Here is a 13898-nt window from a genome sequence, read left to right as displayed (position 1 = left end):
GCCTATATAATTTCCTTCTTGTGTAGAAGGTGATCTGGCTGTACTATCTTGTTTTGAACACACCGAGGGGTCTCTCACATTGAACTTGCTCTTCATAAATACAATTCAAGTGTAAGGGAGTGTATATCAGGTACCATATGATACTGCAGAGAAAATGACAGTTGAGATGGTCATCAAACAGTCACAAGAGTGAACATCATTCACATCATTCACATCACTCACCTCGCTCACCTCACTCACCTCACTCACATCACTCCTATCCCCAAATCAATAAGACAACACCGTGTCACATCTATTGGCATCTAAACCCCTCAATCGAACTTAGTCCCATGATGTGATGCCCACTCCTAATATCTATCCCTCCCTCCATAACAGAGAGAAGAAAAAATATCAAAAGAAAATAGCCATCATGCCCCCAGAAAATATTATAATTTATACACATAATAGTAGCCCGCCAGCCCCAAACCCCTTCCTTTACCCCCCAACCCCTCCTTTCTAAAAGAGAAACAAACAGCATTGTCCCTCCAATGATCCTGGTTGGAAAGAAAAAAGAAAGAAAAAAAAGGCAGCAGACATAAAAACACACAATTTCCCACCCACCCATAAAAACACCAGCCCCCCCCCCTCCCCCCAAACAATCCCAGATAACCCCCCATTCCATTTCCCAGAAAGAGAACCGAGAAGAAAAAAAAGACGCCTTGCTTGCTTGCAGCTTTGTTGACCACCTCTCTTCAAGGTGTCATCAATAAGCCACGGGGATATCATTTCCATATAAACCACCACCGCCCTCCCACCACCAGAATGTTCCCCCTAACCTCCCAATTCCCGAATGCCTTTGTACCACCCAAACAACGCCATGTAAATAACAGCCATGAATGCTTTGCTCAGGATCACCAACCAACCCTTAAACCTTCATTGCTTCGCAATCGTGACAAAAAAAAAAGAAAACCGTATTGACATGAGAACAAGGGAAAGTTTTGCGCAAAGAAATGGGAAAAAAAGACAAGGTATCGTGAGAGGGCATTCGTCACATCGTCAGAAGGGCGAATATGTTTCTGTCGACTTTTTGGTGGTTGTCGTGGAAAAAAACATTGTGTGCATCGAATCCTGGAAGTCTGTCCCAGTAGCCAAGACGCAGTGTTCCGCAAAAATCTAATGCATGATGGGCTGCATTGAAATAGCGAGACGTTGCGACGAGTGCCTGGAAAGAAAGAAAAAAAAAACCCCTGATGCGAGAATAAAAGCGGAAGAAAAGAAAACGAAGAAAACAAGGAAATTATTTGGTGGTGGCCGATAGCAAGACCAAAAAAATCTCTGCCACAGCGTTTTGGTGTCTGTTTGTGTCGAGGGCAAATGCCAAAAGACGCTTGCTGGCCCAGAAAACAAAAAGGTGAAGCACCAACGTGGCAAGATCAAGAAAGGAGATCCATGCTGTGGTGCTGCGACGGTTTCCAGCAAATGCATGCTCGAGGTTGTCGCAATGATGAACAAGTACATCGAAGTGAAGAGCCTGTCAACATGGTTTCTGGGCGGAAGCGAGGTCCGAGACTTAGGCCTCAAGGGCAACAGGCAAGTGGTGGTTGGTGCGGAAGGCCTCACACTCGGAGCCCGACGAGCTCGCGGCCTCGGCCATGGCGCTGTAGAGGTAGGACAGCGTCACCCCACGAAGCATCTTGGCCTCAACATAGGTCGAGGCGTTCTTGTACTTGGGGGACGAGTATTTGTCATAGACGGCGCTGTGGTGCTTGCGAGGCTCGCGGCAGCATTCAAACATCATGTTGATGAGTGGCTTGAGCTGGCTCAAGGTGTAGCCAGAGTAGTGAACGTGAGAAAGAGTCTGAAGAACGGTTAGTATCCGAGATGCCACAAGACGCAAGACAAGAACAACATACCCAATCGCCCTTCTCGAGGAACATGCGAGAGATGCAGTGGGCACCGGCGGCAATGTAGCTGGCAGGGCTGCCAACAAAGCGCTCGTCCATGATGGTGACCTCCAAGAAATACTTGGCCAGAGTGCGAGTCTCCAACTCGTAATCATCAGCCTTGCTAATGCGACGCAGGAAGCTCATGGGACCGGGCCAGCCGAGCTCAAACTGAAGCATACTAAGCATGAAGCGCTCCGCCTTGAGGATCTCGTCCACGTTGTAGCCCGAGTCGACCATGTACACAATTTCCTGGACTGATGGGCAGTTGATCTCCTCGTACTTGGCGGCAACGAAGAGGGCCGTGGCGCCGACAAGCTGGAGCTTGCCGAGCGAGACAATCTTGACCGACAGGAAGCGGTCAATGTAGTTGACGGTGAGAAACAGCGTCTCGGGGAGCAGGCAAAACCGGTGATGTACCTGAATCAACCAGTCCATGAGAACTGCGCGCATCGACCACTGGATTTCGGTCTGGTTATCCATGTAGTGGGGATTGGGGACCATAGAATCCTGCACAAAACAAAACTGTTAGTTCCGTGGCTCCTGACGCGCTCCACTGCAAAAAGTACATACCTCGAGCTGTCTCATGTAAGCAAAGATCTCTTCGCCATACTCGGCCACCATGCTCACGTCCCAGGCCTCTTCCTCAATCTCTTCCTCCGTCTGAGTAGAAAGAACCCAGTCCTTGGCAATGGCAAGCTCTCTCTGCGCATTGAGGCTGGAAGCAGGAGCCACCATGGTGGTCAGTCCGCCCGTGGTGTTGTCCCCATGAGACCGATAGGAGTGGGCTGTCGTGTATCCATGATCCTCGTAAACACCCGAGTGATCCTCGTCCGAATACTCGTCCTCCTCAGCTGTGGGAAGGGACTTGGCCACCTGCGCGATGGAAACGGACACATCGGACTCGAGCTCAGCCAGATTGCGGTTGCCAATGCCGGCGGTGTCGTACGAAATCTGCTCCACGGCGTCCTCGTAAGCCGCCTCGGTAACATTGTCATCGAAATCGCTCTCGTCATCGAGCTCGGCGAGCTTCTGGGTCTGGACCGCAGCCTTGGACTGGGTCGGCTTCTGGGAGGCTTGCTCTGCCTTCAAGGATGGCTGGCTCTTGTATTGACGTGGGTGCTTAATCTGCTTGTCAACCATGGCAACCAGATCGTCAACGTTGGTAAGAAGCTCGACACGACCGGCGACTTCCTGCTCATTGCTGTCTCTGTAGATCATGGTGGGCTTGATGTTCCTGGGAACACCATTCTTCAGAGGAGGTTGGGCAAGGGCGCCGACGGGACGTTGCTGGTTGAGGCTGTTGGCGTTACGAGCGGTGGGCTTTGTGACATCGACCGGAGCCACGTTGTAGGACTTTGCAACCGGAGCAGGCGCAACCTGGTGGTTCTCCTTCTCGTCGTTGCGACCGGCTCCGGCGACAGTAGGAGCAGCAGCATTAACAACCGACTTGGCGCGAGCGCGAACAGCCTTACCGATGGGCTCGTCGGCCAAGGGGCGATTGGTGTTGCTCAGATCGTGGAGGATGACTCTCTTGGGAGGAGCGTTGAGGGCACCCGTGTTGGCCATAATCTTGACGGTGCCAACGGACTTGTTTCGCTGGTGCAAGGAGGGCTTGTTAGAATGGATGTGCTCGGTGATAGGAGGGGCGGCTTGGTAGATGCGCAGAGGGCGCTGAGGCTATTTCGGGAAGAGAAGTTGGTTAGCCTGTCTGTCATGGAAGATTCGGCAGAACGGTCTGGGTTATGTAGAAGCTCGTCTCGAGCGACTTCAGATGGTGAATAGACCACGAGGCTTTCCACCTGAGCAAGTCAAAAGTGGAGGGGCAAGGTGGGCGCTCGTGGACTTGCGACCAACGATGATGGGATGGCAGAGTTGGGTAGAGGGAGGAAGTGGGGAGGAGTTCTGGGCAGAAAGACATACCTTGGCATCCATGATGTCGGGTTTTTACCTTCTATTTGATGTTGGTTGAGGCTGTTGTCGCAAAGACCTTTTTCCTTCTGGATATCGTCTTGGTTGCGGGAACGATGAGACGAGCGGTTGAGATGGCAGTTGTCGAGTCAGATAAGAAGTCTTTGGTCTCTGGAAAAGTGAGGTAGTGGTGGAAGAAGGCGATGTGGTTGTTGTTGCGAGGAGAGCAGAGAGCAGAGGGCAGAGAAAAGGTGGTCCCCGCTCCTGAATCGAAACTGAATACTTATCGTCGTCCCTCGGGATGGATTCTTCCTGTTGACAATACTGGGAAGCCGGCGAATAGGCTTGAGGGCATCGAGATATAAAGCGGAGCAATGAGGAGAGCAAGGCGGGGGGCTGGTGAGGCTATCGTGGGCGCTGGTTGCCACAGCGTCGCAAAAATACCAGCGCAGCGGGAAGGAGGGCGCGTGGGTGTCGGGAAGGCACCTCAATAAATTCGACACGGTCAAGCGTCAAGCGGGGCGCGCCTTCACTCACTATATTGAGGTCAAGGACATGAGTAAGAGGAACCTGAAGCAACGATTGCTGTGCGATGCCGATAAGAACCTTCCAACAGCAGAGGTCGCGGGTGGAGCAAAGGTTAAAGAGAACAGCGAGAATGTTTTTCACCATGTGTTTATTGACAAGATGCAAGTAAACACAGACAGAGTTCCATTTGGGCGGTGTGGTCCGTGCATGCCCGTCTGGGTTGTTACGGCGACCCCAATCATATGCACATGTTCCAATTCCTGGGATATGAACAAAACAGCATCAAATGCCCTTTGAAATTTCACATTTGAAGAACATGGCCATTATCATCATCACTTACAGCCTTGCCATTCTCCATCTCAGCCCGGCCGGGTAGGTCAACTATGGAGTTCTGATCTCCATCGTGGAGTCTGCAGGCCCAAGTCCAGCAGACTAACGATGCATGTGTTCTCTCGCACCAGTAATCAACAAGCATGCTCAAAGCTTACATAACTCTTCCACGGGGTGACGTAGCCCCGCCGTCTGGGCACTGGCCTTTTGCGCGACCGGCGCGTCAACTTCTCCTGGACCTTAATTAAGCAAATTACAGCAAATCCCACCACATTATTTCTCACAAACCATTCTCGACTTATATCAACCCTAATCTCTACCCAGAGCTGGCACCTACCTTTGTTTCCTCTTTACCGCACTCCTATTGGTCCACTGCTGCGTCTTTTTCATTTTCCCTGCCACCAGCTTTTACGCGTAGCGGGGCAGACCGGGGCCCGCCCCCGTTCGCGTTGTCACGTGAGAACCTTGCTGGACTTTTGAGGTTCTATTCAATCATGACTTTCCTATTGTCAGTCGCCAATTTCGATCTTTCTCTTCTCCCAGATTCTCAAGAGGATAAATCGCAGCCTGACGAGGCCATTCCGGAACCAGCCATGGGCCAGGATCCCCATCCAAAGGAAAACTTTCAGCGCGGCGGCGGTGGGTGGAGAAGTCGGGCCACTTGACCAACGGCCGCCGATACCTACCTACGCACTACCAGTCATCTAACCCGGCGCAGCAATGGCTGAAGCACGCCTTGTGTATCAACACGAGAAGCTACCAGAGCTTCTGGAGAACCGGGTATTAACTCTACTTTTCTCTTCCTTTTCCAGGGACTCCGGTCAACGCGGGGTTTGGACAGTCCATAGGCGACACCGAGAAACCCTGCTCCGGGGCCATAAATTGCCTCGACGGTCCTCGACCCCTCTTGCAGAATGTGACAAGAGGAGAAGAACCCCTCCACTCCCTCCAACTTGAGCTTCGATCGCATGTGCCATGTGGTGGAATCCTACGCTACCTCCTCACAAAGAGACGGCGCCCACCTGAGCAATTGAAACTTTGACTTTGCCAACGGAACGGATGTGTCCTGCCGCGAAGAGACGGTCGGTCGATAGCAGGGGTGGGTTTTGCTGGTGGCTTCTTCCGCGACTCGCTCCGCTGCGGAGTAGGCTGCTTAATATGATGCGATCTCTTGCGCAGCTTTGATTTATGTAGCGCAATCAGCAACGTGTGCCCTTTCTGCGACATTGGCACACACGTCAAGGTTTTTGTGGGCGTGGCGAGAACAGGGACCGTCCCCCTCCTTCTTGCGAGGGCATGCCACCATGCCTACCTGCTCTGAGCTACTGTGTGTTCTCCTCCGGAGTGTCAAGTGTTTGGTCAGATCTGGGGAACAACAAAGCCACGAGCCAATGGTGTGGGGCCGGAGCTTCTTCTTGTGTGTGCCCCACAGGATCGTGGACGGACTCTTTTGTCTCTGTGAGTTTGGTTGCGACAAACATGACGGATGGAGTGGTCGCAACCTTCCAAAAACAATGCGCCGTGGTACCTGGTGACACCAATGGCTGGATCCTGTCCGGAAAGCCCGCCAGAGACTCTTGCGACAAAGCCGGGACATCAAGCAAAGAGGAGGGGAATCGAGGGCGTCTGGCGGTTGCAGATCGGGCGCTGGAAACGGGCAAGGGTGCCGTTGCGGTCATGGAAGCAGCCAAGATCCACGGAATGGAAGCCACTGGCGCTGACAGTCACTCACCTCCAGCAAATGTCCAGGAGTCCAGCCAAAGCTCTATGTTATGTACGTGCATGTACGACCCGCCACCAACCAAGACCCCTCCCCCCTACTGCACAAAGAGAATTGCTTCCTCTCCTCGCTTCCTCGCTCGCCTCCAGCTGTCCGTCTCCTCCGTCAAAGGTGGAGCGGGGTGGGAAGTGCCATGGACGCAAGTGCGCTCGTCCGGGCCTGAGCTGCATGCGGTAGTCGTGATGGATGGCGAGCGTAGAGGGGTACACTAGCATCTTGACTTGGAGATATCACCACCACCTTGTTAGCGTTTTCTGCAACAGCGAGCTTCGAGGCGACCACGGCCGTCCCCAAGGACCAAGAATCACGAATAATAGAGCAGTGACAGGTAATAGGCGGGTCTGCGGGTCCTTTTGTTGACGGTCTGACACTTGGGAGAACTCGGAGAATCTGGCGCGATGATTCGATGCAGGCTTTGCATTTGAAACTTTGCCAGCGCATCGAGCCGCGCCCGATCCTCCCCTCTACAAACCAAGGACGACACACCCGCACTCGCGCAGCGCACACAAAGTTACCTCACAACAATTGCCAAAAAAGAGGGAACAAACGGCCGGCTTGTCTCGAATACACTCGGCCCAAGACAACCTTAATGCCACTGAGGGGGAGCCAGCCGCGGGGCAGGCAAACAGTTCATTTCAGACTTTTTGCTATCCCATATCAGTTGTGCGCCTCTCCATGCTGCTTCGGTCAATGCCGGAAGCTCCCCGTTTGCCCGGCGTTCCTATCTTTTGCGATCTCTCACAATCTCACAATCTTTCCATCAAAACCCCGCGCATTTGCGGTGAGCCCAGTCTGATATCTGGACGGCTTGCGCCGTTGTGTCTCCCGTGGAATCTGACCATACATCTCTGGAATCTCTGCCCATCAGCGGAGATTTTATCTGAAAATGCAACTGCTCTGCTGCAGGTAGGGCCACGGCGCCACCTTGCTGGCCATGTAGTGGACAAGATAATACTTATCTATCGAGTGACAGTGTTTATTTTCTTGTACCACGACAGCTGGGCTTGGGCAGTCCTGCCTATCAGTGCCAGGCACATCTACAGCAGACCCCTGTTGCTGCGCTACCTTGCTGGCGACTGTCATTGGCCGATGGAGGGGTTCGAGATGGCTGCAACGGGCACCTTGGGGGGTTCATGAACCTCTCTGGCGCATTCTCATCCTGTGGGCTCGACTTGGCCACTGGCCAGAGAGGACCCAGGGCGTTGACCCTACATTTGAGCTCTTGTGTTGTGTGCCCAAGAATACCAGGCGGTCCTAAATGGTCAGACCAACAACGGCTTCCCCCATGGTCATTATTGGTGAGGCCCAGGAGAAGGAGGGCTTCCCCGGTGAGCAGCCCGTGTTTCGCAGACTGCATGTCGGTATATGCGCCTTGCAAGGCAAGCATCAAGCTTCTTCTTCTTCTTCGCGACTGTAAACAACGACTGTAAACAGCGTCTGTCTTGGGTGTCTGGAAAACACTTGACGGATTTTAGCCGCGCGCAGAAGAAGAAAAGAGAGCGGTCTATGTATCGTCTCGATCGACCGGAAGGCGAATTAAATGATCTCTCAGAAACTGGTATTCGTGCAGACAGTTCTCGACACGCACAACCTTACCTCCAATGCAGCGGGCCTTTGCCTTGACTGCTCCTGCTGGTGCTTGCTACTTCGGGAGACTGCGCCATCGCATGTTTTGGGACTCTACTCCTGGGAAGAGAGATAAGAAGGAATAATACCTAAGAAAACAGGACCTGGCACACAGAGAGATGACAGCCAAGTCTTGAATCGGAATGTGCCTGCCCTGAAAGAATATCGCACATTTCTCAGATCTCGGCGCAAAGCGGAATGCGCCCCGAATGCGCTCTGCATGATACAAGAGACCCGAAACAACAAAGCAAAGCAGCAGCAGCCACTGCTGTTCTTTGCTCTGCCTTCTGTCTCTTGCAGTCTTTGGTTTCTCCCATCATCAGAAGAGAAGCTTCCTGAAAATAGATGCACTGGCAGGGGGAGTGTGAGTGACCCAGGCCAGGTTGGCAAAAGCCATCTGGTGATCAGTGACCGGGAAGCTTGCCAGAGGTGAGGTAAGGTTAGGTGCGGTCAGTGTGGATTACCACGTCTGCAAGCGCTCCGCTGGCTGGGTGGATGGCTGGCCGTGCGAAAAGCGCCCAGTTGGCAGCTCCTCGCACCCTGGCGCAAGGGCTAGATGAGGATGCGATCGGGGGGAGCGCAAGGCCGGAAATTGCCCAAAATCACAGATATCAAGAATCCATTCACAATACCTTAAGCCAGTCCAGCCTGTTCCATCTGTTCCAGTCCAGTTTGTTCTGCTGTTCTGCTGTTCTGCTGTTTTGCTGCTCTCTCCATTGTGTCTCGGTGGCACAGTGTCGAGGACTGCCCTGAACGGATCCGCGCAAAGGTCAGGCAGTTTGGTGTGCGGGTGTGCGATTACCGGCATCTGCTCTTTTAATGCAGATTCTTTGCGACTCCTCCGTTCTCTTCCTCGCCCACAACCTCCGAATTGCTCAACCCGGTGCCATCAAACCAACCAAGTTCCTCTGGTAAGCCATTGTCCCCCTCCCGGCACCCCATCCCATCGCCCGTCACCCATCGCCGGCTTCCGGCTAGCCCGATTCTTCTTCTGCTCCCACCTTGCTCACACTCTGCCAACTTGACTAGGTCGGGCCCGCATCTTCAACAACGAGAGAGAGAGAGAAAAAAAAAGAGAGAGACAGAGACAGAGACAGAGACAGAGACGACAAGAAATCGCAGCTCAGTTCCTCCACGACACCACCGCTTCCCCAACCTTGCCGTAAGCCTCCTCGTCCCCTTCCGTCCCTCGCGATTCCAACACCTTGCTCTGTATACCTTCTATCTGCTTTCAAGCAAGCTTGCTTGCCTTGCCCCCGACGAGCACCCGCTTTTGCTGTGTTGCGCTCGCACCCCGACCATCATTACCTCCTACCCATCGAGCATTCCTACACCCCCGGTTCCCCACCGCATTTCCTGTGTTCGATCAGCCCTTCATGGCATTGCCTCTTCTACCTGCTGCTGTCCATCTGCACCCAGCTCTAACCGTCGCATTGCTCTGTCCAGATCCAACAACTTCCCAACACCGTCCGGCACCACCCCAGCAGCACCCACAAGAGTCGGCTGGGTCCTTGCGGCACTGGCGGTGACCTCAATCAAGGATAGACCACTGTCCATCCGCCCCTCAAGCTGGACCCGTCCGTTGGCATTGTACCCTCGTCGCCTTTTTCGAGCGCTTGTCCACTGCCAATGCGATTGTTGAGTCCTTTATCGACCGAACAAAACCAACGGTGCTGAGCCCCACCGGCGACACACATTCCATCACACGACCTCCTTTACGAAGCCACCGTCGACGGTGCGATACACTAGATACACATATACATATCATACAATGGCAGCCATGTCGCCAACCGGGATAGGACACGGGCGCCCAGGTCAGCCTAACGGCAGCATCTCGCCCCGTACCGTCGCGGAGCCCAAGCAGGTTACGTTCGTCTTGATCTTCCAGGCATCGCGGGGGCGCCTGCCCCTTCGTGTCAAGATCTACCCTCACGACGCCACAGAGTCGATCGTGTCGACGGTCAAGAACTTTTACGGTCTGTATACCACCCAGACTATCTCCAAAGGCGTAAGCTTTGAGGATGCGGAGGGCAATATCCTCATTCCCCACTACGAGAACTTTGCTCATGATATGACCGTTTCCGTGCGGGTTCACGATGAGCTTCCCCGGCCGTATTCCTATGACCACCCGCCAGCGCCCCAACACAACTTTTATACCGCCGACACCTTCATGTCCCAGTCGCCTCTGCCACCACCTCCGCGCCCAGATGACCATCTCTTTGCCAGACCTCACTCGCCGCCTGCGTCACGCCTGCGTAGCCCTTCGCCTAATGGCGGACGTGGACGTCGCAGCGGCTCGGCAAACAACAACCCCGGCTCCAAGAAGGTACGGTCACGTTCTGCCAAGAACAGATCGCAGTTGAATGGCGACAGTCACGGTGAAAGCTTCAACGGCTACAGCAGCGGCGACGGCGCGCCAGGCTCGTCGTCGAGCAAAAGCAAGGACCATCTCGGCAACACGGAAATCAGTGTGGACAATATCGTCGAGGGTGGCCGTCGCAAGCGTCCCAAGTTTGACAGCTCGGTATGTTTAAGACGTCGTCTAACGGGTTGTGAATGCTGGTTTCTGACATGAGTTTTATTTGTCTCCAGGAGTTGCCTCTCTATGCCCCTCTGCAGATGCCCGCGGCCACGTCCAACCCTTCCGTCTCACCGGCACGGCGTGCTGATCATCAGCATCGTCCCTCGCTGCCATATATTCAGTCTGGGCCAAATCCCTTCAGCAATCCTCGGCCTTCTTTGCACTCCCCGCACAGTTACAACAACGGGTTTGCGCACCCTTCCACGTACCCCACGCCCAGCAGTGACATGCGGCGCTCGCGCGGCAGCTTCGGCTTCGCGGCCACACCGGGGATGCCCATGGTGGCGACACCAGACGGCACCGCCAACAGCTGCATGTCTGAGGAAGACAAGGACGTCGCCATCCAGCTTATGCGCCTGGGTGAGATCTCCACGCATGGCCGGACGTCGGCGTCCACCATGGACGACACCTTTAGCGGCAGAGCGGACGCCACCTCGTCGACGGGTGCCACCAGCGAGGCGGACAGCGATCACGACGTGCCGGCGGCGCGTAGACAGAAGCTCGACGCTGCCGGTCACCACAAGAAGGTCCTCCATACCACAGATAGCCACTTTGTCGGCCCCGCCGACGGCGCCGACACGAGCGGTGAAGATGGCTACTGCTCGGACAGCGCCCCCAAGCCCGCCATGGCGGCTCCCAAGCCAAGAAGCAAGCTCAAGGCGAACACGCTTCACCAAGCCAAGGCTGCCGCGGCTGCCGCGGCTGCTGCTGCGCAGTCCAAGCCAAGGCCTCAGAAGCCCAAGGTCAAGAAGGAGCCCGCGGCCGTGAAGACGGCAGCCGTCAACGGCGGTACCGCCGCCGCTTTGGGTCCCATGTCCCCGGCTTCGCTCCCGGCTTCACGCAAGCAGTCTGTCGCGTCCAACACCGGGCTTTCTCTTGCTGCCGGGGATGACGAGCACCCCGACTTGTCGACCAAGCCTCGCTGCCAGAGGTGTCGCAAGAGCAAGAAGGGGTGCGACAGGCAGAGGCCTTGCGGTCGGTGCAAGGATGCGGGGCTGGGGGCGGATCAGTGCATCAGCGAGGATGAGGGGAATGGGAGGAAGGGGAGGTATGGGAGGCACATGGGGGTGCCGCTCGTCAAGGAGGAGGTTGCTGCTGCGCCGGTTGCGATGACGACGTTGCCGCCGATGATGGGGGGTGGGTTCGGCGGGGGGGTGACTGGCGGGGCGGAGTACGCCTCGGAGGTTGGAGGGGGGGATAAGGGGAAGAAGAGGAAGAGATGAGTTTTTTGTTGATGGGTCAACCCCGGATTGAAAGGCTTGTATGATGGGATGTTGGTCAGTGGGGTGTTGTGAGATAGGGGTCGGGATGGTGTGGTCTGCTATACCTTGTCAATGGTCTTGTGGAGTTCTCGTTGGAGACTCACGGGGTTGGTGTTTTTTATGTTGATGGCTACAACCTTTTTTTATTTTTTTATTAAGCATGTCCGCTATTGGGGAGGATGACTATCTAGGGCCACCCCTTAACCTTCATCTCATTACCGTCTTTGGGTGTTGTTATTGTCTTGTCGGGCCTTGAACATTTTCCGCTCTATCAATCAAAGAGATTCATTTGTTTTTTTCTAAAAGCGGCTGCGTTGCTTTTTTATGTTGGTGGGAGGTGGGGAGGTGGGTTTGGGTTTGGGTTTGGGTTTGGGTTTTGGGTTTGGGTTTGGGTTGCGTGAGTGGGTGGGAATGGATAAGATAGGTAGGAATGGGTGGTGGATGGTTCGAAAGCTGGAAAAGAGGAAGGGCGAATGGATGGCTCAGGGGTTAAAGGGGGGGATTTGGGGGTTCCGGGGGATTGATTCTGTCTTTTACAAGGTTTAATTGATTTGAAGGGGTGGGGGAGGAGGAGTGTATATTAGGGCTTTTTCTTTTTTCTTTTTTCTGTTTTCCTTTTTTTTTTCTGTCTTTCTTTTTCAACTCTGGTATATTTGGAAGGAATGGAGGGGAGGGAGGGAGGGTTATTGCACATCACATCACATCACATCATCACTCATATCTTTTTAGCGTTTGATTTTTTGTTTTTTGGGGGGCGGGAGGGGTTTATAGCGAGGTACCTACTGGAAATATTCTGTTTTTGTTGCATTGGTGTGTGGTTTATGATGTTTTCTCGGTGTCCTTGTTCTGAATGTTGTACATGGCGGCCTGGAGTGAAGCTCCGGGGAAGCGTGAGCCAGAATTTTTTCTTTCTTTTTTCTTCTTTCTTCCGAATTTCTTACTGTTTGAGGCTTCGTTCTGTGTTGATGTTTTTGTTGTATGGCGTTCTGATGATGTTGATAGTGTTAATGGTGTTGATGGTGTTAATGGTGTGTTATTATGCGCCGCGAATACCATCTGTCTTTTTGGTGCTACGGTCATGAACGGATGGAGTAAAAAGTTACCAAGATATTGGATTTGGTGTGGGTTAAGCAGCGAGCGTGGTTTCTACCTATTACAAATTCGAAAACCTTTTTGTATCAAAACATGCCATCGCAAGTCGGCAGCTCGCGACATATTTCAATATCTGTCGCAAGGCCCGAAAAGCTGAGTGGAATGCGCCTCTTGGAGTTCAAGCGCGCATTTTATTTCGAGAATGGGATCACTGCCGCCCAACAGATGCGAACTATGTTTTTTGTTCTGTTTCATACAGCCATCATGAAAGAGTGTGTTGTCATCATCAGCTGGCAACCCTCGCGATTTCTCTGTTGCGCAAAAAAAAAAAAAAAAAAAAAAGGGAACTTCCCGTGTAAGTGGTGAGATTTGATTGGTCGGGCGCATAGGATTTAGAGTTTAAGCCTGATCGGGGTTGGATTAGCGAGGCTTTTTCAAACGGGCGCTAGGCGGTTTGTAAGCTGGCGCATGTCTTTGTCAATAAGCGTCGCAGCTTATCTCTTGATTGATGACTTTAGTTATTGTAGGGCGCAATATCTCTGGAAGGATTCCTTGTATCTTCCATACATTGTTAATGTGCGCAAGCAAGTTTGGGTTGAGTGGCTTTGTTCTGGAAGCGGGGAAGATCAATCAGATCCAATGGCGTGGTTCTAAAGTTGCCCCATATTTGGGGGTTCCTTCCCTTTCTGTCGAGAGTTTGGCTGAGATGGGGGCGCTGATTGGTTGAGGGGGTGTTGACATGGGTTTTTTTGGACCGGCTTTGGGCGGTTGGTTGTTGGGGTTTGTTGCCACTTGGTCTTGGCTTGGGGAGGGGTTGAAGATCTTTACACTTGGGGATTTTATCTTTTGGATGAACCATCTTGAAG

General features: G+C 53.4%; 3 protein-coding genes across 3 annotated transcripts; 2 read left to right on the top strand and 1 right to left on the bottom strand.

Annotated features, from left to right (window-relative positions):
* Positions 1 to 639: 639 nt before the first annotated feature.
* On the bottom strand, positions 640 to 4498 carry CLB4 (B-type cyclin). The gene is made up of 4 exons (XM_062887216.1): positions 3846 to 4498; positions 2496 to 3602; positions 1893 to 2432; positions 640 to 1837 (listed from the first exon to the last, which is right to left on the bottom strand). Exons 1-4 carry the CDS (start codon positions 3855 to 3857, stop codon positions 1550 to 1552), a joined length of 1947 nt encoding a protein of 648 aa, XP_062747012.1. The 5' UTR covers positions 3858 to 4498; the 3' UTR covers positions 640 to 1549.
* A 3003-nt stretch (positions 4499 to 7501) lies between these two features.
* On the top strand, positions 7502 to 9642 carry QC762_0034230 (uncharacterized protein; the record flags this gene model as incomplete). Its single annotated transcript, XM_062883267.1, has 3 exons — positions 7502 to 9008; positions 9220 to 9259; positions 9544 to 9642. Exons 1-3 carry the CDS (start codon positions 8917 to 8919, stop codon positions 9640 to 9642), a joined length of 231 nt encoding a protein of 76 aa, XP_062747011.1. The 5' UTR covers positions 7502 to 8916.
* Positions 9643 to 9868: 226 nt separating this feature from the next.
* Positions 9869 to 12281, top strand: QC762_203270 (uncharacterized protein; the record flags this gene model as incomplete). The annotated part of the gene is made up of 2 exons (XM_062887215.1): positions 9869 to 10621; positions 10690 to 12281. The coding sequence occupies 2 exons, from the start codon at positions 9869 to 9871 to the stop codon at positions 11899 to 11901; spliced, it is 1965 nt and encodes a 654-aa protein (XP_062747010.1). The 3' UTR covers positions 11902 to 12281.
* Between the last annotated feature and the right edge of the window lie 1617 nt (positions 12282 to 13898).

This window comes from Podospora pseudocomata (assembly GCF_035222375.1).
Source record: "Podospora pseudocomata strain CBS 415.72m chromosome 2 map unlocalized CBS415.72m_2, whole genome shotgun sequence".
NCBI classification, from domain to species: Eukaryota; Fungi; Ascomycota; class Sordariomycetes; order Sordariales; family Podosporaceae; genus Podospora; species Podospora pseudocomata.
Note: the sequence above shows the minus strand (reverse complement) of the source record. Positions and strands in the feature narration are given on the sequence as shown.